This window comes from Vitis vinifera, chromosome 10 (assembly GCF_030704535.1).
Source record: "Vitis vinifera cultivar Pinot Noir 40024 chromosome 10, ASM3070453v1".
NCBI lineage: Eukaryota > Viridiplantae > Streptophyta > Magnoliopsida > Vitales > Vitaceae > Vitis > Vitis vinifera.
In genome coordinates, this window is record NC_081814.1 from 3,926,414 (window position 1) to 3,950,247 (window position 23,834).

The 23,834-nt window shown below is 32.1% G+C and overlaps 1 protein-coding gene and 1 pseudogene across 2 annotated transcripts; both read left to right on the forward strand.

The window, feature by feature from the left end:
- The first annotated feature begins 5,251 nt into the window (after window positions 1-5,251).
- On the forward strand, window positions 5,252-7,907 carry LOC100244535 ((3S,6E)-nerolidol synthase 1-like; annotated as a pseudogene). Its single transcript, XR_785199.3, has 7 exons — window positions 5,252-5,533; window positions 5,620-5,884; window positions 5,996-6,365; window positions 6,465-6,683; window positions 6,795-6,933; window positions 7,013-7,254; window positions 7,437-7,907. The product of XR_785199.3 is annotated as a (3S,6E)-nerolidol synthase 1-like (transcript).
- An 11,792-nt stretch (window positions 7,908-19,699) lies between these two features.
- LOC132254467 (G-type lectin S-receptor-like serine/threonine-protein kinase At1g11410) lies at window positions 19,700-22,646 on the forward strand. The gene is made up of 7 exons (XM_059740184.1): window positions 19,700-19,782; window positions 20,569-20,694; window positions 21,120-21,322; window positions 21,468-21,678; window positions 21,804-22,041; window positions 22,117-22,267; window positions 22,353-22,646. Exons 1-7 carry the CDS (start codon window positions 19,716-19,718, stop codon window positions 22,644-22,646), a joined length of 1,290 nt encoding a protein of 429 aa, XP_059596167.1. The 5' UTR covers window positions 19,700-19,715.
- Window positions 22,647-23,834: the final 1,188 nt, after the last annotated feature.

A 23,834-nucleotide genomic window follows, 5' to 3' on the forward strand; every position in this document is an offset into this window, starting at 1 on the left:
CTACATTTCTAGGGTATGTTGCCTTCTCCTTCTGCTTGGAGTTCATTCATTGACTCATTGGTTGCCGACCGTAGGGAAGGCCTGATGAAGATGCCTGAATCTGTAACACCTCGTTCTCCTCCTTGAGCCTCCTTGTTTCTTGGATCAGGGCCTACACTTGTCATTCGCTCTCTTGTTGGCGTCTTTTCATACTCTCACGCTAGTTAAAGTAATCTTCATCGCCCATGGCCCATGACCGACTTGAGGGTGTTGACATCTTTGTTTCGTGTTCCCACATACGTCACCAATGTTGAAGCCTAGCCAACTGGGAGCGGTGCTTCTTCCTTTTTCCCTACAAAAGATGTCTGGACAGGTTGTCTGAACACACCCTCCAAAGCCCAAGTCAAATGATTAATGTCAACTCGAGAGATTGCCTCATTTTTGGAGCTAAAAAAGGAGTTTGTATTGCACGCGTACCTTGATTTTGGGCTAGATGAGGGCTTTTATAGTGTTTAGAATGGTGTCACATCTATGCTAAGATGGCTTCTTGACTTTTGCAGTCATGATGACAACACAGTTGATGACAGAGCAATCATCACCCTTTAGACGATTGACAGAGATTGTTAGTGGGGGTGAACTGATGATTCATTTGTCACCTCAGTCTGTAAGTGGTATGGTGCAACATGTAGTAGGTCGCCTGTGGAGACAGGGTGACGTCCCATCAAGCGTACTTCTGGCATGAGGAGAATGATTGCTCGTGGGAGTGGGACAGGAAACCTATTCGGAATGCATCGTGCAGTCCTAGAGGAACACAATGTAATCAACTACTGATACTTATGGGCCAGATTGGACATTCCAATTTGGTTATGTTCGTCCGGATAGAGATAGAAGGATGCCACGTGGAGCAAAGGTGGCCTGCCACATGGTCACACGAGGAAGCCCCTACAGGTTAGAGTTTCGACTGACCCTCTTTTTCTAATATATATAGTTAAGATAACTTATGAATTATGATAAGTATCGATTTACATAATATATATATATATATATATATATATATATATATATATATAATATGGTTGTCTTTGATCATATATTATACATTTTTTTTTACTATATCCTAGTTACTAGAGATAAAGTATTTATTTAATCAAAATGAAAAATATATTTCATTCTAAAATTTAATATCGAAAAACAAACGAGAATTCGATCATGTAACATTTAGGACTTGTGTAGCAACGCATTGTTAGATATGCTACAAAGTTACACTTTTGGAATGATATATAACTTAAGAAATATCTTTAGGATGTATGTGTAAGTTTCAAGATGCGTTAAGTATCACTATCATTTTTAATTACCATAAAGTCCAAGAATGAGTGCATGTTAGTCTTTATTGTAAGCTTTGAGATAGATAGTAAATGCCTTAGAATTGGTGTGTTGTAATTTGATTAAGTCAATAAGGGTGCAACTCATGCTAATTGGATCAAGTTAACAATTGATCAAATTAAGTTCAACCCATATTTGAAACGTATTTGCCCAAATTCAACCAAAACTCTAGGTTCAACCTAAGCCTAACTCAAGCCTATGGATCTAAACTTGTGTTCAACTCAAGAAATATCTCTAGGATTTATGTGTAAGTTTCAAGATGCTTAAGTATCACTATCATTTTGATGACGGTAAAGCCCAAGAGTAAGTGTACGTTTTTCTTCATTGTAAGCCTCCAGATACAAAAAGCCTTAGAATAGGTGTGTTGTATGATGATTAAATCAATAAGGGTACAACTCATGCTGATTGGATCAAGTTGAGAGGTTATCAAATTAAATTCAACCGGCCATATTTGAAACTTCTTTACCCAATTTCAACCCATGCCTGAGATTCTTTTATATCCCACCTGATCTCCAAAAACCCTTGCTCTCTCTTGCCCTCACTTTTCATGGCCTTGTTTTAGAGATCCATATGATCATATATAAGAATGTTTATTTGATTCCAAATAGTAACCAGAAATTAACAAGTTATCTAAGCATTAAAGTGGGTGTTTGTGGGGGGTCAAAACCCACATTTAATTTCACCATTATTCAGTTTTATCCATTGAAGTGTAATTGACGAGAGGGATTTCAAATGAAAGAAAATGATTCATTCAAAAAGTTCAAAAAAAAATTTCACAAGAGAATCAACAAAATTTTCTATTGAAAAATTTGGGAAACAACGCAGTTGGAATTTTCCAAGAGTAGAAGAAATTGGCTAGGACTCTTTTTTTAAATAAAATAGAGAACTTTACGCCTATTTGATAATTGTTTTTAAAAACTTTTTTTTTCAAAAGAAAAATATGGGAAAACGTGTTAAACAATTCGAAAACCGAAAAAAGAATTAAAAAAAAAAACAAAAACATCGTGTTCTTACAGAATATTTTAAAATATGATGTGTTTAGAACATAATTTTTAAATTTTTAATTGCTTTCACTTATTATTTTAAGATTGTTTTAAGTTATATACAAATAGTGAATGAATAAAAATAAAGTATTATGAATAAAATTTATTTATAAAAATATTTAAATAAATATATAAAATTAAGAATATTTTAAATTTTTAAATAGACATTTGTTTTATAATACATCGCAAAACAATTTTGAAGAACTGTTTCAAAAAACTATTTTTAAAAATTATTTTGTAAAATATTTATTTGACATAGCCTACATTTCCCCCTATAGTCATTTTTATAATATCACGAGGGTTTTGATAATAGGAAATTAGATATAGAATTCTAATGATTGACCCTTCGTTTTCTTACTATGTTTTAAATGTAAATGTGTATTGCAATTCATCTAACACTTTTCTAGTATTGAATTATATAGGGCATTTTTTTTTTTTTCTGAAGTTTTTACTTAAGTGTGAAGGACTGGTTTGAATCAGTGGTGGATAGAGAATCAAATCCTCTCACTTTATTTACCTGAGATTCGTTCCTTAAGAGCATACAGAAATCTACTGTGTCTTCTGGGGATCTACCACAGTTTTTCATTCTGCAAGGCCACCAAATCCAAAACCAACCAATGCTCTTTCAAAGTTCAAACAAACATGAATTGTAATGAATTAATAATTGGTGGCATTGAAGCAGGACAATGGGATATTTGAATAATCGTTACATCAATAATTCAGCAATAACTTGAACGTCAAATGGCCCTTCTTTCTTCCTCCAAAAGTATCTGAAAGGAACTGTTATTGTTGCAGTGGGAATACTGATGAAAGTACGGGATGGAGATGTGTGGATCCAAATGCAACCAAGGGACTTCTTCCAAAGGAGAGAGGGCCGACCCCGTACAGAAATATGACAAGGACCCAGCTAACTGCCAAGTCCTTGTACGTAAGCTATGCGAGCAATATCCAATTATACATGTGAATACCAGCTTTTTCTGTGGATCAAAATTCTCAACCTTTGCAATATCTATATGCGAGCAATTACTAGGCATAGAGTGTTTATCTAACCATATGGGAAATATATTTCATTCTAAAATTTAATACTTCCAAGGTGATAGAAAGAGAGAATTTGATGGTACTACATTTAGGAAGAGTGTAGAAGCACATTATTGGACATACAACAAATCAGTCTTCTAGGATGATAACTCAAGAAATGTCTCCATAATGTGTGTTAAGTTTTAAGATGATTAATTATAAATCTTATAAAGTTTCAAAATGAGTGTATGTTAACTAGTCCTTATTGTAAGCCTTGAGATAGAAACAGTCCATAGAATTAGTATCTTGTGAGATGATTAAGTTGCACTTTAAGTGTGAGTGCAACTCAACCAAGCAAAATAAGGCTAATAAGGTACCCAAGTTGACAGGTGATCCAAGTTAAACTCATACATGAAACTTATTTGTTTAAATTTAACTCAATTCAAATCTTTTTTTTTTTTTTTTTTAATATGATTGGGTTTAAATAGGATTAAACTTGAATTAGTAAATATAAGTTTAAATTAGTTGTATTTATTAGCTTAACATTAATTTTTTAAATAATATTTAAATAGTAAATATTTATTGTTATAAATAAAATAAGTATTAGTGGAACATTATTACATAATATATATTTATAATTTAAGTTTTATATAAATATATAATGTCTTGGGTCCAAAAAGTAGTATCAAGAGCCACGCGATGGGTTAATGACCCCACGATGGTTGCAAATCATTGTTAATAAATGGGTGGTCGATGATAAGCCTTAGAAGCGGTACCTATTAGCAAGAATTATTCATTCTTTTGAGTGTAACAACTTAAAGACCAACTAAATGATGTTCAATGCTACATAGCCTTGGGACTGATTGTAAGATGTCCAAAGCTTTCACAAAATCCATTTAGTATATATAATTTAAAAAGCTTTCACAAAATCCATTTAGTATATATAACTTATATTTTTTGTTTTTATTTTTATTTTTCCATGCAATTATTATATTAATTTTTTATTAATTAATGTTGGATTTTTTCTGTTTTAATTTTGAAAACTTTTAACATTTTAAGAAAATTTGTATTTAGTTTAAATTATAAGAGACAACATGCATCAATAAGAAATCTTAACAATAATCAAAGTTTGATTAATCACTTATATTTTATTTAAAATTTTAATGATGTTATGGATAAATTTTTAGTAAAAAATAATTTTCAATTAATTTATATTTAATTATTTGAAAATATATATTAAAATTTATTAGAAAAATTATTGAATTCTTTGAAAAAAATTTAGGATTATCTTTGCTAAAAAGTTTCTAAAATTATTAAAAATTATATTTGAAGTAATTTATTCCTATTATTTTCTTAAAAGTTACATACTTTGGATGTTTTCGTAATTATTTTTTATAATATTTAAATTTATTTGATATTTTGATTTTTTTTAATATGATGATTCGTATCTATTTTATTGAATGATAACTTGGGCATCATTAAGTGCTTCTAAAATTTGACAATGACTATTATCTTGGTGTACATTATTTGACAATATTTTTATTTAAAATATTTTTAATAAAAGGGCTTTCTTTTGAAGTATTTTTCTTTTGGAAGAACCACCAATTAAATATCTCCTTGGCAAGCATTAAAGTGATTTTATAATTCTTTTTTAAAATTGATTTTTAAATTTTGCTATTTCTCTTTCAAAGCTCTTTAAAAATACTGTAAATTGCATTCTTAATATAAAAAATTTCTATTTGTCATGAGAAAAGCTTCCCATGGTGTAAAAAGCAACAAGCAAGACTCCAAGGCTCCTTGTCTATAAATTCAGTCCATTGTTATAGCAAAACTACAAGCCTCACTACTTGATTCATCCTCAATCTGGTTGCGTGCCCTCTTCTCTTTAATTTAATAATTTATTATTACTCCTAATGGCCTGTTCTTGGGGCTTTTATGCTTGGTCCATTCCTGCAGTTGGCCCAAACAAATTCAGAGAAATAGGCAAGACTAACTTCACCAGAATTGTGCCTATGCCTGCTACGCACAAATGGAGTATTGCCCACGATCACACCTTGGTTTCTATCCCCTTAAAGAAAGATAACCATTCACCTGAACTTGGCAGTTTTACTGTTAAGATTGCCTTACTGCTTTCCATTATTTTATAGTTCTTATTATGCCATGCATTTTCTAACTTTCTAATTTCCTAACTTTACAGGATGAGTTCTACAATGAACATGCACAAAAGTTAAAGGAAGTTAAGCATGTATTCAGCAAACTAGGAGAAGATGCAATGGAAAGCATGATGATGATTGATGCCATACAACGCCTAGGCATTGATCATCACTTCGAAGAGGAGATTGAAGCAGTTCTGCAGAAGCAGTATATGAAATCTAGCATTCATGGTGATTGTGATGAGGATCTTTATGAGGTTGCACTCCGCTTTCGCCTATTGAGACAAGAAGGTTACACTGTGCCCGCAGGTGGTTTCTTTTTCTTTTTATTTCTTTTTTCTTTTTTAATTAACCTTACCGACATTTATCAAGAGTCGTTTGTTTCTGAAAGTGAATTTACTGGTTAATGTGCATGGATAGATGTGTTGAATAACTTCAAGAACAAGGAGGGGAAGTTTAAACAAAACCTACGCGAAGACATCAGAGGATTGATGGGTTTGTATGAAGCTTCTCAGCTAAGTATAGGAGAAGATATACTTGAGGAAGCCGGAAATTTCAGCAGTCTACTCCTTAATGCATGTTTGCAACATCTTGATCGTCATCAAGCTGCAGTTGTTAAGAATACATTGGAGCATCCCCATCACAAGAGCTGGGCACGGTTCATGACCAAAAACTTCCTTACTGATTTCCAGGGCACAAATGGATGGATAAATGCATTGCAAGAATTAGCAAAAATAGATTTCAATATGGTTAAATCAGTGCATCAAAAGGAGATGCTTCAAATTTCCAAGTCTGTTTGAAAAATTGCATTGTGATTATATTTACTTTCTTGTTATATATTCTTAAGACACTTTGATCTCTAACTAATATTTGCCATATTAATTATTAGATGGTGGAAGGACCTAGGTTTGACCGAGGAGTTGAAGTTTGCAAGAGATCAACCACTGAAATGGTACATGTGGCCAATGGCAATCATCCCAGATCCAAGGTTGTCAGAGCAAAGGATTGAGCTCACAAAACCTATCTCTCTAATCTACATAATAGATGACATTTTTGATGTTGGTGGAACCCTTGATGAACTCACTCTGTTCACAGAAGCTGTTAATAGGTAGAAATGGACTATGGAATTAATTCATTGATTCGCTAATGGGCGTGTATGTGTGTGTATATACATATACACATGGTTCCACTAATTTGTGTCATTAATTATTGTATATAGATGGGATTTGTCTGCTTTCAAAGAGCTTCCAGAGTACATGAAGATGTGTTTCAAGACTCTTGATGACATCACGAATGAGATCAGTACCAAGGTCCACAAGGAGCATAAGTGGAACCCAGTAGGCTCTCTACGGAAGGCGGTAATATTCAAAACATTTTTGTATGGGTTTCAGTGGGATTACAAATGTAGCACGCTTAACAGATCCCCCATTGCTGCAGTGGGCGAGTTTATGCAACGCATTTCTAGTAGAGGCAAAATGGTTTGCTTCTGGGCAAAGGCTGAGGAGTACTTGAAGAATGGGGCCGTTAGTTCAGGGGTACATGTGGTGCTAGTTCACTTGTTTTTTCTATTGGGTCATGGCATAACCAAGGAAAATGTAGATCTTGTGGATGACTTTCCAGGCATTATATCTTCTACAGCAACAATTCTTCGTCTTTGGGATGACCTCGGAAGCGCCAAGGTAAATGCCAACCACATGCAGGTTGTTAATTAATCTGTCTACAATTTTTCATGTTTGGTTTATAAAAAGTTATTTTGAGGTGGCCTTAAAAGTTAAATGTAGTGTTGGCCTAATTGATGTTTTGAAGTGGTATGTCATAATGTTTGGTTCAGAGAACCACCCTAAGTTGAATAAATTGACAGGATGAGAATCAAGACGGGCATGATGGGTCCTATGTAGAGTGCTACTTGAAGGAACACCGAGGCTCTTCAGTTGAAAATGCAAGACAAATCGTAGCCCATATGATTTCAGATATGTGGAAGCGCCTCAACAAGGAATGCCTCTCTCCAAATCCATTTTCAACTTCTTTTACAAAAGGCTCCCTCAATATTGCAAGAATGGTCCCTTTGATGTATAGTTATGATGACCAACAGTGCCTTCCTGGCCTTGAGGAGCATATGAAGTCCTTGCTCCTTGAGAATCTACCATACAGAAACGCTCAAAAAATAAATGAGTGAAATTTTTGCCTCAGCCTATTGGAGATACGCTTTGATGTAGTGAAATTTGCACTCTTCCTACAAGAACAGCATCCTCTTTTGCATCCCATTGGAGATACTCATGGCCTCAGTGCAATCTTATTGAATAAATTTACCTGCAAGTCATTTCCGTTTCCACTGCCTAAGCAAGTTCTTTAGACAAGAAAATCCTTTGGTTTGGATTCCTTTTGCAAATGATTCCAAACTACTGCATGCATCTGGTCCACTTGGATGTACACGTGCTATTCAACGTTTTCTTTTCCGTCACGAAATCATAATTGCAGCCATGTGATAAAAACTTGAAATGCTCCCCAAAATCACGAAAACATGTGATTTTGAAGTACTTCGACGTGGCCCTTTCTAGCCCAAGTTTGAGTCATCCCTTATCGCATGACATGTTCATATAGTGCTAAGCAATCAGAACCAATTGGGGTTAAGGAGTTGATCTTGAGTGGGAGAAAAGTTCTACTAGCCACCAAACAAAACTCTGATATGATATTAAAACTATCAAATCTTTTTAAAAGCTTAAACTTATAGGACTTAAACCCACATTGTATATCATGTACTCTAACAACGTGAAGCCATACTATTCTGTGTTTTGACCTGTCCATCACCTCTTGGGGACAAAGGACTTTTCTTAGGCATTTGATCTAAAGCAGGCTCATATGATCATGCCAAATGACAAGCTTAGTAGGGTTCTGGAAATACACATATAAAAAGGAATTTGAATCCTTGCATGATGAACTCGAATTCAAGCGTATGCCCCTTGATCAAATGATGAGTTAATAAAAATAAATTCACTATGCATGTGAAAACTGGTTTGTTTAGTTTCTTTAGATCCAACATCAGCCTCAATTCCAAGGCACACATATGTAAGACTTAGGAAAAAATTTAATCTCTCAGTAGCTGAAATGATAGAATAAATGTATAAAATTTAAGCATGATCAATCATTCAGTGAAATATATATTTTGGTGCTACATCTTACACAGTTCTTTCAGAAAATCTTTATATTTGTTTCACCCTCCCAGAAACAACCAAAAGCAAACTATTTAGTGGCTTCAAGTTGTTATCTAGTCTCTGCAAGTCTATGTCAAGAAATATGGGGGTCCATGAATAGAGAAGCTATCAGTGTAGGGGCTAATAGCGGCCCATGTGAATTTTCATTTCTGATGGTGATGATCGATGTTGGAATTACTTGAGATAGTGACAGGGAATTGTGTGGCACATATGATCTATCGACGGAGACCCAATTAATTCATGATAAGAAAAATCATTCTAAGATTCATTCACATGTTCTCTCAACCAAAATTAATGTTGGTGCATCGCAAATTAAGTTGCATTTCTTTTTGACTTAATATTAGACTTTTTTACCTCGGTGCTAAAGATTCTGTTTACGCTAACACTAGTCATGAATATTGGCAAAAAAACTAATCACTTGATTGTTTTCAATTAGATTCTAGCTATAATATCAAAGTGTATTTTTTAATACCTATCAAAAAAAATATTATTACTTAAGTGGTATTGCATGCACATTTTCAAACTAGACCTTATTCCACATATTGATTAGTCCGAATCCCTTATTCCGTACGTATCTACGACTAATATACCATAACATTTTCCTTTCAATTAAAAGCATTAAAAAGAAGAGGGACCGGAGTTGGAATATCAAACAAGATATCATTGTCATCAATACATGCCCAACCCAGTGTGGACATATTTCAAAACTTGTGCACCTTCTTATTGGGATGAGGTTTAAGTCAAAAGTGACCTCAAATCATGCTGCTTCCACACATAAACGTGAAACACGCTAGAGAAACTTTCCCCACTTGGAGAAGATAAGTGCATGAGTAAGAAAAAAAAGGTAAAGAGGAAGAAAAAGAGTGACGATGCAGCCTACATTTCAAACATGTAAAGCTTTCTCTAAATGCTTTACAACATCAAATTCAATGAACTCTATTCCTCGTATGAGCCACACAAACTTTATTACTTCACTCTCCTCACTCCTGGGTGATAAGCTTTCTCAACGGGCTTCTCTCATGATCCCATCTCTTCTATGCTTGCTCCATTCTTCTAGTTTGTTGGAGAGATAGGGCTAAATTACTTAAACACAAAAACAAAATCTATTACGGTGTAATTAAAAAAAAAGAAGTATTTTAATTGACTTTTATACGTTAAATCAAATTTAAATTTTAAAAATTTTAAAATTCATGTCACTTTCCACCATACCCATTAAACTTGATTTGTAACTTTAAGTAGAATGCATAATCTTTTAAAATATTCAAACTTCAAAATATTTTAATCTTGAAACTTTATAAATTTCAATTGTACTTCTTTTTTATAATATATTCTCTAATAAAATAATATTTTGTATTAATGTACTTACTTCAATCATAAAACAATGGATTTTTTTTACAATGCAAACGTCAATTTTTTGTCCACATATGTTTTCACCGGTTCTTTTTGTGGTAAGTAAAGCTCCATCAATGATTTCTTTTTAGTCAAATTGCATAAAAAATACATCATGTTGCCAAAATAAATTTCACTTCATAAATTAAAAATGTTATAATAAATTACTTATTTGAGTTCCAAGTGAAAGAAATTTCTCCCATAAATTAAAAGACATAAAACACAGTACTATTTCAATAATTTAACTTTCCACCTCCATGATTATTGTTATATCTAACAAGCTTAAAATTATCAAGATAAACAAAATAAGTTATAATCAAATATACCTTTGATACAATGAAGAATTCTTCTAATAGTCACTATTAGCGCTTCCATATAATTAGGGATGACAATGGGACGAGTTTTTTTAGGTACCCGTCCTACCCTGATTATATATAAAATTAATTTTTTAAATTAAATTAAATTAATTTTATTTTACTATTTTTAACATATAGATAATAATAAAATATTTTTTTTTAATAAAATAAGTTATAAAAAATATAATAATTTAATTATTTATAAAACATATTTATTTGAATGTAATTTAAAATTTTAAAAGTAATTTTAAAAAATAAAAATAAAAATAAAAAAATAAAAAGTTAAAGAAGGTTGAGCGGGGAGGGTATGAGAGTTTCTTATACCTATCCCATTTAATTTTTTAAATGGGATGATGATGAAAATTATTTTAGATAAATGGGTCGGGGTTGAGATGGAGGCAACCCATCCCAAACCCGCTCTGTTGTCATCCATACATATAATAGCTAACAAGTCCAACTCCAAATCGAATATACAACCTTGTACAAGTCAAGGAGCAAAGGCTTCCCATTAAGCTTGTATATTGTGTTGGTTCTATCTTTTCTCTTTCTTTATATTTTGATATTTTTAGTACTTCACATTCTATTAGATTGTTTATTGGATTGCATATGAATTGTACGTTGAAGTTCTTTAAAAAAATTTGCATCATTTTTTTAAAAAAAAAAAAAAACTTTTTCAATTTGTTTCACTTCAATGCAATATTGTATAACATGAGCCCAAATTAGATTATTTTAAGTGAAAATAAAATCATTCACGTATAAACAAACAAGTAACATATCACTTTTTTCATTGACCTTAATATAAAGATCATTTTTATGAAGATTTAATAAAATTATTCTCTTTAAAATATTTGTCAATTTTATTATTTCATACTCTTGATGTTTGTTATTTTACTTTTTTTTTTCTATTCTAAAACCTTGTTCTTATGCCTTTTACTTCACAACTCATATGTTATTCTACATATATTTTTTCTTTTAAGATGCTCATTAAAAAAATTGATTTTACATCCATTTGTCAATTTTTTTTCCAATTATTTTAATCTATTAAAGAGATTGTTAATCATATAGTTTGTAGGAGCAAATATCTTGTCATAGCCAATGTTTTATTGTTGTTTATAGCCTTTAACCATCAATCTTGTTTTATACATTTTTACTTCTTTTGATTTTTTGTTTGCCTTGAATAGTTGTCTTTTTCCCTCATCAGAAGATATTTTAACTTCAATGTGTCATTTTTCCTCAATTTTTTATTTCATCATGTATAATATCTTTTTGTCCCTTTTTATTTTTTTAAATATTGCATTACTCCCTTAAAATCTATTGATTAATTCATAACTTGCAAGAAAATAAAATAAAATAAAGCAAAAATTATTTTGATTTTTTGTTATCTTATAATTTTGTAGACTCTTGAGCATGGTGTCCTTTAACTTGAGCTTTCCAATTAATGAAGATGATATTCGAACTTCATGTTCATAAATGAAGGTGATAATATAGGTGGAATAGTGACCTTTTATAAGTCTTCACTTATTTTTTTCTTCTTGTTCAAAGTTTAAAGGAGTACCATAGTTATCTTCTTGGATATCCTAATCTCATTTTTTCCTTAATTAAACTTGATAGATCATTAATAATAATTTTTCCATCACTTTGATTGTACAACTTGTAACTTATGGAAAATATACTTTTTACTATTGTCATCAAACTTTGGTTGCTTTTACCATGACACATGAACTTATGGAATGCTTTCAAATGCTCTCAAATGTAAAAATTTTGCTCCTCCCTTTCCAATATTTTTTATGGTGTTTTGTTCCATATACTTTAATTGAGAGAACAATTTGATAAATAAACGATATTGTGAGTTCCTGCAAATCAAAATCCTTTACATTTTTTCTTACTTTTGAATGTTCAACAATAACATTCTGATTCTTGTCATGGACACATAATTTGCAATAAAATTAGCATATTGATATCTTATTGAACAATTTTAATCTTTTATGTAAATATCAGTCTTTTTCTAAGAGTTGACCCAAACATAGTTTATTGTTTTTAATGTTTGCAACATAATAATCATTTGAAATAAATTGGCATCTTCCATTTTGAATTTCAAACAAAACAAAATTGCTTTATCGTTTATCATCATTTTGGATGCATCTCCAAAAATAACTCGGCTACTTCTTTTTGAATCATTGAGTTTGAGGAAGCTGGAAACTTCAGCAGCCAATTCCTTAATACATGATGGTTGCAACATCTTGATGCCATTAAGTTACAGTTGTTAGGCATACATTGGAACATCCCCATCATTAAGTCACTATTAGTGCTTCCATATAATTAGGGATGACAATGGGACGGGTTTTTTCAGGTACCTATCCTACCCTGATTATATATAAAATTTAATTTTTTAAAATTAAATTAAATTTATTTTATTTTACTATTTTTAATATATAGATAATAATAAAATATTTTTTTTAATAAAATAAGTTATAAAAAATATAATAATTTAATTATTTATAAAACATATTTATTTTAATGTAATTTAAAATTTTAAAAGTAATTTAAAAAACAAAAGTTAAAGAAGGTAGGGCGGGGAGGGTATGAGAATTTCTTATACCCATCCCGTTTAATTTTTTAAATGGGACAGGGATGAAAATTATTTTAGATAAATGGGCTGGGGTTGGGATGGGAGCGACCCATCCCAAACCCGCTTTGTTGTCATCCCTACATATAATAGATAACAAGTCCAACTCCAAATCAAATATACAATCTTGTACAAGTCAAGGAGCAAAGGCTTCCCATTAAGCTTGTATATCGTGTTGGTTCTATCTTTTCTCTTTCTTTTGATAATTTTAGTACTTCACATTCTATTAGTGTATTTATTGAATTGCATATGAATTGTTGAAGTTCTTTAAAAAAATTTGCATCATTTTTTTATTAAAAAAAAACTTGTTTAATTAAAAAAAAACTTTTTTCAAATTGTTTCACTTCAATGCAATATTGTATAACATGATCCCATATTAGATTATTTTAAGTGAAAATAAAATCATTCACGTATAAACAAATAAGTAACATATCACTTTTTTCATTGACCTTTATATAAAGATCATTTTTATGAAGATTTAATAAAATTATTCTCTTTAAAATATTTGTCAATTTTAGTATTTCATACTCTTGATGTTTGTTATTTTACCTTTTTCATTTCTAAAAACTTGTTCTTATGCCTTTTACTTCACAACTCATATGTTATCCCACATATATTTTTTCTTTAAGATGCTCATTTAAAAAATTGATTTCACATCCATTTGTCAAATTTTTTTCCAATTATTTTAATCTATTAAAGAGATTGTTAATCATATAGTTTGTAGGAGCAAATATCTTATCATAGCCAATGTTTTACTGTTGTTTATAGCCTTAACCATCAATCTTGTTTTATATATTTTTACTTCCATTGATTTCTTGTTTGCCTTGAATAGTTGTCTTTTTCCCTCATCAAAAGATATTTTAACTTCAATGTGTCATTTTTTCTCATTGTTTTTATTTCATCATGTATAATATCTTTTCGTTCCTTTTTATTTTTTTAATATTGCATTACTCCCTTAAAATCTATTGATTAATTCATGACTTGCAAAAAAAAAATAATAATAATAAAATAAAGCAAAAATCAAAATGATTTTTTGTTATCTTATAATTTTGTAGACTCTTGAGCATCGTGTCCCTTAACTTGAGCTTTCCAATTAATGAAGATGATATTCGAACTTCATGTTCATAAATGAAGGTGATAGTGACCTTTTATAAGTCTTCACTTATTTTTTAATCTTGTTCAAAGTTTAAAGGAGTAACATAGTTATCTTCTTGGATATCCTAATCTCATTTTTTCCTTGATTAAACTTGATAGATCATTAATAATGATTTTTCCATCACTTTGATTGTACAACTTGTAACTTATGGAAAATATACTTTTTACTACTGTCATCTAACTTTGGTTGCTTTTACCATGACACATGAACTTATGGAATGCTTTCAAATGCTCTCAAATGCTCTCAAATGTAAAAATTTTGCTCCTCCCATTCCAATATTTTTTATGGTGTTTTGTTCCATATACTTTAATTGAGAGAACAATTTGATAAATAAATGATATTGTGAGTTCCTGCAAATCAAAATCCTTTACATTTTTTTTACTTTTGAATGTTCAACAAGAACATTCTGATTCTTGTTATGGACACATAATTTGCAATAAAATTAGCATATTGATATCTTATTGAACAATTTTAATCTTTTATGTAAATATCAGTCTTTTTCTAAGAGTTGACCCAAACATAGTTTATTGTTTTTAATGTTTGCAACATAATAAACATTTGAAATAAATTGGCATCTTCCATTTTGAATTTCAAACAAAGCAAAATTGCTTTATCGTTTATCATAATTTTGGATGCATCTCCAAAAATAACTCGGCTACTTCTTTTTGAATCATTAAGTTTGAGGAAGCTGGAAACTTCAGCAGCCAATTCCTTAATACATGATGGTTGCAACATCTTGATGCCATTAAGTTACAGTTGTTAGGCATACATTGGAGCATCCCCATCATAAGAGCTTGGTAAGGTTCATGGCCATAAACTCCTCTACCGATTTCTAGGGCACAAATGAATTGAGAAATAACCTGTAAGAACTAACAAATTAACTTGGATTTCCATATGGTTCAGTCCATATATACAACCAGAGACACTTCAAATTTCCAAGTAAGTTTGAAAAATGATTCAGGGCCTTATTTATTTCATTTCATACCAGATAATGATCCTGACGTCTAATATAAGTCTTTGTCTTAGTTGGAAAGAGCTAGGTTTGGCTAATGAGTATGAAGTTTACAAGAGATCAAACACTGAAATGGCATATGTGGCTCATGGCAATCCTCCCAGATCCAGGGTTGTCAGAGCAAAGAATTGAGCTCACAAAAACCATCTCTCTAATCTACATTATGATGACATTTTTTATATTTAAGGGCCGCTAGATGAGCTAACTCTCTTCACAATGGAGTTAATCCATTGATATGCTTATATAAATTAAGTTCCACCAAATTGGTAATTCTTATTTGGAGCAACGTCAAGACTGCATGAAGATATGTGGCAAAGCTCTTATGGAATCACCAACCAAAACCAGTAACAATTATTGAAAGGCATGATATACTCTAACCAAATTATCATTTACCCTCTGACCAAATTTCCCATCAAAATGGACATTGAAATTTTTTTGGGAGTCACAAATGGAACCACATTTAACGGATCCATTATTTCAACGGTGGGCGAGTTTATGCAATGCATTTATAGTAGAAGCAAAATGGTTTTGCTTCAGGGCATGTGCCCAAGGCTGAGGAGTACTTGAAGAATGGAGTCGTTAGTTCAAGGGTACACGTGGTGTTTGTTCACATGGTTTTCTCTTGGTCATGACATAACCAATGGCAATGTAGACCTAAAAGTTAGATGTAGCCCATGGAAATGTACACCTTGTGGATGACTTTCCAAGCTTCATGTCTTGAACAGAAAAGATTCCTCTTTCAAATGACCTATGAAGCGCCAAGGCAAGGCCCAGGCCCATAGGTTATTAATATGTTATGCCGTTATTTCCTTGGACCACACATCGACCTGAAATTTCGTTTGTAGCTAGATTAGGTAGATCTAAAGTTTGATGTAGCTTTCGACCAAGGAAAACCAATCAAGGAACATGGAAAACAAAGTGCAACCCATATGATTTCAGACACGTGGAAGCGCCTCAACCATCTTCAAATTGATGAATGGTAGTTTTTCATTGATTATTTCATTCGTTCATGTATAGAGTATATATAGAGGGTAATCACCATTCTAAGAATGGGAAAAAATGATACAAGGAATGAATGATATAAGGAAAGAACAACTAATATCCTAATATCTCAACATTCCTAATATCTCAACTTTCCTAATATCTAAACATTCCTAATTTCTCAACACTCCCCCTCAAGTTGGTACATAGATGTCACACATGTCCAACTTGTCTAAAAATTTTGAGAACACTCGACTTGAGACTGCAGGTTTGGTGAGGATATCGACCAATTGATCTTTTGATCGAATCTTAGGTAATTTCACAATCTTATCATCCAACTTCTCTTTAATGAAGAATCTGTCCACCTCGACATGCTTTGTACGATCATGTTGTACTGGATTATGAGCAATATCACATGTGGCTTTGTTATCACAAAATAATCAGATTGGTTGCCTAGATAGGTAACCTAAATCCTGTAAGAGGAGTCTTAGCCATAATGCCTCACAAAGTCCTAGAGCCATACCCCTAAATTCTGCTTCTGCACTTGAACGAGCAACGACATTCTGCTTCTTACTTTTCCATGTCACAAGAACACCACCTACAAAGGTAAAGTAACCAGATGTAGATCGCCTATCATCCATTACACCGACCCAATCAACATCAGTATATACTTCTATACTTTGATGATTAACATTTTTAGTGAACAAAATTCCCTTCGCATGAGCATTCTTCAAATACCTCAAAATACGCATGACTGCATTCATATTGTTAAGAATTTGAGGCTAATCCAAACTATGGTAATCACCCTAGAGGGGGGGGTAAATAGGGTGATGGTCTCTTTTTTACAAATTTAAACTATGCAAAAATAAGAGACAATTATATGCAAATATATAATAAACAAAATAAACACAATTGCATATAATTTAAAAGAGTTAGGGAAGAAAGAGTGCAAACACGAGAGATGCAAAAATAAGAGACAATTATATGCAAATATATAATAAACAAAATAAACACAATTGCATATAATTTAAAAGAGTTAGGGAAGAAAGAGTGCAAACACGAGAGTTTATAGTGGTTCGGCACTTCCTTGCCTACGTCCACTCTTTTCAACCTCCTAACCGAGTGAGGGTTCCACTATCTTGAAGCTTCAACCAAGCTTCCAATCTCTTTACAATTGGATTATGATTCCAATTCCCCCTCTTGAACTTTTGGCTCCAAGCACCCTTTACACTTCTTCAAGAGATATCCCTCTCTTGAATAACCTCTCAAGTGATACCCCTCACTTGAGAAAATTCCTCACAAAGATATACAAATAATGATCTCACAAAAATCCTAGTAATAGAACTTTAGGCTCAAATATACAAGAAAAACTAGGATTGAATGGTGCACTAAAGATATGCAAGTTATGAAACAATAGTGCACTCAAAAACACTCTTCCAAGGCTCAAATATAATCAAGAATGATTTGGGAAGGTTAAGCTCTTGAAACAATGAAGATTGGCGCCTTTTTATAGAAGAGAAAATCTAAACTAGCCATTTGGGGGTTCGTCCGGTCGAGCTATGGGTTGATTGGTTGACTAGCCGTTAGCATTAAATGCTTGGCAGGTGATAGTTGAGCCTCAGCCGGACCTCGACCGGTCCTTGACCGAGAAGAGAATTACTTTGACCGGGAAGAGAAGGCCACTGGGAGAGAGAGAAACATTTTGGCCTCTTCGACCGGTACTCGACCGGACGAGCACAACCGGTCGACCGGTTGAGCCATTTTTTGGCTCAACACCCAACCTTTTTCAACTTAAAACCTTTTAACATAAGTTTGAACATTATTTAACACAAGGTTTTAGTTGAAAACATGAAATCATCCAATTTTAAAGATATTGAAAACAATATTACTCTTGGATGATTTTGGTGCATAAATAAAGAATGAAATGCATGAAAGTCCTAGTGCACCAACAACCTTACAAAGAGATCTTAAGAAGCTTTGGTCTTGAAAAACTCTTCTCTTTGAGGTGGTCTTCTTCTTCATGATTTCTCCTTGGCTTGATTTGTCTTTGTGATTGCCACTTTGAAAATCATCTTGCCTAATCACACTTGAAATATGATCATTAGTTCTAAACCTTGTTTTGTTATCATCAAAATCAAGATTAACCAAACCTTGGTTTCACACATATGTTACTCTCTAAGATTATGCATGTATTGACTTACTACACTCAATGCATAAGCAAAATCTGGTCTTGTATGAGCTAAGTACATTAATCTCCCCACAAGTCTCTGGTATCTTCCCTTATCGGTTGATACTTAATTAGGCTCAACACACAATTTCAGACCTTCTTCTATTGGTGTATCAATAGGTTGACATCCCGACATTCCAATCTCCTGTAAAAGATCTAAGGCGTACTTTCTTTGAGACAGAAAAATTCCTTCACTTGATCGAGAAACTTCAATCCCAAGAAAGTATTTTAGAGGACCTAGATCTTTCATTTCAAATTCTCTAGATAGATAATTTTGTAGAGCTTTTCTTTCTTCAGGATCATTTCCTATAACTACCATGCCATCCACATATACGATGAGTGTTGTAATCTTACCATGTTGTTTTTCAGGAACAAAGTGTGATCTGAATTACTTTGACGATAGCCAAAAGCTCTCATTGACTTTGTGAACCTTCCAAACCATGCTCTTGGGAATTGCTTCAACCCATACAATGACTTCTTCAATTTGCACACCTTCTAACATTGCTTTGCTGACACCATGCATCCTGGTGGAAGATCCATATATACTTCTTCAGATAACTCGCCATGCAGAAAGACATTTTTCACATCGAACTGTTGTAATGGCCAGTCCGGGTTTGCAGCTAAAGACAGTAATACTCGAATTGTGTTGATCTTAGCTACAGGTGCAAATGTCTCTGTGTAGTCAATTCATAAGTTTGAGTGTACCCTTTTGCTACCAATCTTGCTTTAAATCATTCAATACTACCATCTGCCTTGTACTTCATAGTATAGATCCAACGACACCCAACTGGCTTCTTTCCTGGTGGACATTCTACGAGTTCCCATGTTTCATTCTTCTGCAATGATTTCATCTCTTCATTCATGGCTGCTTTCCACTTTGGATCAACTAGGGCTTCCTGCACACTGTTAGGAATAGCTACAGTAGATAATTGATTTACAAATGACTTATTTGATTCAGATAAACGATGGTTATACACATAGTTGCTCATGGGATATTTGACTTTGGTAGACAATTCAGGTTCACATGTGGGTTTAGGAATACCTTTATTATGACGGTGTGGTAACCGTTTCATGAATGGATCAGGTTCCAAATTAAGAACACCCTCAACAGACGACGATTGGTTTGGTATTTCAGTGAAAACATCTTCGAGAGTGGGTGCTTGTCCTGGTATGGGGATTTGATGGACACAAGAGTCCTCAGCGTAGGGGGCCAAGACTTGTTTCTTCGTGTAGATGCTATTACTTTGGGTATTTATTTTTCACGACATTAATTATACCCATCTTATCTTAATTACTCAAAATTATTTTACTGCAGTAGTAAATTTTTTAAAAATTTATTTAAACATATTTGAATAAATTAACACTATTTAGAGCTATAATTTGATTGAATTTGTTGGATTCAATGTCAACTCAAGTTCAATCTAATCTTATTTAAATTAAATTCTCATATTACTTAGATGAGTAAATATGGAAAGGATAATAACATAAAACTTAGAAATTTTCTAAGTGTAATATTAATATAATATAATTATTATATATATATATACTTTTATTCTAACTTTTTGTATTAAATAAAATAAAAATGAAGTTAAAATTAACTAAATATATATTATAGGAATTTATCACAATTATAATTTTTTTCTCTTGTTTTACAAAATTAAAATTTTGAATTTTAAAAATATAATTGTATTAACATGTTAAAATGTATATATCAAATGGATTTCGAGTTTGGCTTCAATTTATAAAACATCATCCCAAACTCAATTCACTTTCATGACAGATTGAGATTTACAACAAGTTAATGTTCTTTTTTTTCCTTTATTATTATTATTATTATTATTATTATTATTATTATTATTATTATAGGTTTTACTATTATTAATATTATTATTTCGTTAGGCTCCATTTTCAAGTTGTCATAAGAGCTACATGTCATATTATGGTATTTTGTTTTTACCTCTCCTTTGCATTGAGAAAGGGTCTTCAGACTTACCTACAAATGATTTTTTTCCCCTCTGATCTTCTCATTTTTAGCTCAAAATAAAAGAAAGAAAAATATCTTTCACAAGAAATGGTTGATGGTGATTCTCACGGTGGGGCTTGCTTTGGTCACGGTTCTCATGGTCTCCTTATCTTGGTTGGCAATGAAGAAGAGAAAAGGTAATTAAAAATCTATGGTAAAGCAACACTGAAACTTTCTTCTTCTTTTTTTTTCTCGCATATTTTTTTTTTCCTTTTTTCCTTTACCATAATCAAATAAAATATAATCATTCTAAAAATTCTAAGCACTTGAAAACTGTCTTTATTTGACCTGCTTTAATTTTTTTTTTTGTAGATTGTTTTTACAAATAACTAGAAACATGAAAATAAGTTGAGAACTTTTATATTGTACATAAATGCTTGATTTCTTTATGGAGAATAGATTGAAAAAACCGTAAACAATTTTGTTTAAAACATCATCAAACAATGTTCTAATTAATTTCTATTTTTACCATAATCAAATAATGTAGAATAATTCCACAAACCTAAGTGCTTAAAAATTTAACATGCATTAACTATTTGTTATTGATTCTCAACATATGCAGGTAAAGGAAGACAACATAAATTGTTGTTTAATTTGAACTTGAGTGATACGTGGCTTGCACACTATTCAAAAGCAAAGCAGGGCAATGAAAGTAGGACACCTTCTAAATTGCAATTATTTGATCTAAGCACTATAGCTGCAGCAACAAATAATTTCTCCTTCACTAATAAACTTGGACGGGGCGGTTTTGGCTCAGTTTATAAGGTACTCATTCTCAATGATGTGTATTGAATTTGTATGGCTTGTTAATCACTTCTACATATATGTTTCATGACAACTACTATATCAAGTTGAATTTTCCGCTATATAGATCATGAATAAGCTAAATTTGGATTATAATGATCATTAGGGCCAATTATCTAATGGACAAGAAATAGCTGTGAAAAGATTATCAAAGGATTTAGGGCAAGGAGTAGAAGAATTTAAGAATGAAGTCACCTTAATTACAAAACTCCAACACAGAAATCTTGTGAAGCTTCTAGGTTGTTGTATTGAAGAAGAAGAGAAAGTGCTAATCTATGAGTACATGCCAAACAAAAGCTTGGACTCTTTCATTTTTGGTATTGATGTCTAATCTTCTACCATTTTGTTAATATTTTTTACCTTTGGTTCTTATATAATCATTTAGAAAGGCTCTTTTAACCATTCATTCATTACTAATTAATGTTTCATATCTTTTATACAGATGAAACAAAAAGATCAATGTTAACTTGGGAGAAGCGCTTTGAAATCATTATTGGAATTGCCCAAGGGATCTTATATCTTCATCAAGACTCAAGATTAAGAATCATACATAGAGATCTAAAAGCAAGCAATGTTCTATTAGATGTTGATATGATCCCAAAAATTTCAGATTTTGGTATGGCTAGATTATTTGGTGGGAATCAAATTGAAGGAAGCACAAATCGGGTAGTTGGGACATAGTAAGTATCATATATGAGATACCAATAAGGAACACATGATTAAATCTTAATAGTTTTTCTTGTTTGTCACTGCAGTGGTTATATGTCACCTAAATATGCAATGGAAGGACTATTTTCAATAAAATATGATGTATATAGCTTTGGGGTTTTGCTATTAGAGATTATTACTGGGAGAAAAAACACAACTTATTATTATGGTAGCCCCTCCTTCAACTTAGTTGGATATGTAAGTAAATTGAACCTTTGTTGCTTTATTTTCCCTTATATTATTTACTTATGTAAGCTATTTGATATTGAAAAAATAAAAATAGGTTTGGAGCCTATGGACAGAAAGCAAAGCCTTAGACATAGTAGATCTATCACTAGAAAAGCCAAATCATACAAACGAAGTATTGAGATGCGTCCACATTGGACTCTTATGTGTGCAAGAATTCGTAATAGATCGACCTACCATGTTGACAATTATTTCCATGTTGGGTAACAACTCCACTCTCCCTCTTCCTAATCAGCCTGCATTTGTTGTGAAACCATGTCATAATGATGCAAACTCACCTAGTGTAGAAGCTTCTATAAATGAGCTAACAATAACTATGGATGCACGTTAAATGTTTAAGCTCTCAAGTATACATTTATTTACCATGACAATAAATTATGCACACAATATAATTAAATTTCTCTACCTTTATAACTCACTTTTTTCTTTTTAATTAGATGTAATTATAGGGTAATATATGTATGCTTATGTGGATGAGAAAAAAAATGGTTAGTTTTTTATTTATTTACATAATTGACTAATTCTTATGTTTTGCAAGGCTTCTGGATACATATTTGAGCAATTGATCAAACATATTTGTTTAATTGAAAGCTTAATTGAGTCTTTCAATAGGGTCTTTAGTTCCAATTCTAATTTGGAAATGAGTAGTTGCACTAGTATTCTTATACTTGATTGAAATATCAATGGTTTTCACTTAGAAAATCTATTGAAGTTCAATTCAAAATTTTGAAAACAAACATAGTACTTGTAGGGTGTCCGTGTTGGGAACCCTGGATTACTCCGTTCTTATGCTCTTGATTGTGTAGGATGCATGCAAATCTATACTAAGCTCTCTAAATCTATCACAACGAATAAACAGGTATTAAAAAATAATATGGATGCCATAGAAAACATTGATCTGGATGTTCCCGAATCAATTCCAATCGATGTAGATAACTCCAAATTCATAAAGGATCTCATAAACACCATGATCTTCCGCTCGATGACATTTCTTTGTATCTAAGCATTGAAATGGTGGAGATTTCAAGGATAGAGATTAGTGTTCTCTCTCTAGACTGAAGGGAGAATGGCAAGACTTGGAAACCCTAACCCCTAAAGGAGTATTTATAAGCTTCCTGTTGGGCTTAAGTGACTTAAGCCCACCATGGGCTTGGGTCACTTAATTTAGCTTAAAAAAGTTGTTGATTGATTAATTAACCATACAAGGCCTAATTAATCAATTAGCCTAGTCCAGAGATACCACTTACTTATCCCTGTGCAACCTTGCGTGATTATCAAAACGCCCTGATACACAAAAGTGAACTAAAAACCCATCCAACCCTCATAAATCTTGTCAATAAGGAATATGAGCTTAGAGTGGCAACCACTAGGACCCATAGGAGTATTGATTCTCTCATAATCAAACTTTGAAATTGACTCAACATCCACCACACTCCAATACCCTATGTCTATTACAACGAAACACTAAGTGCTCAAATCCTTGACCTATTATCTACTACATGTAGACTTCCTAGGAACT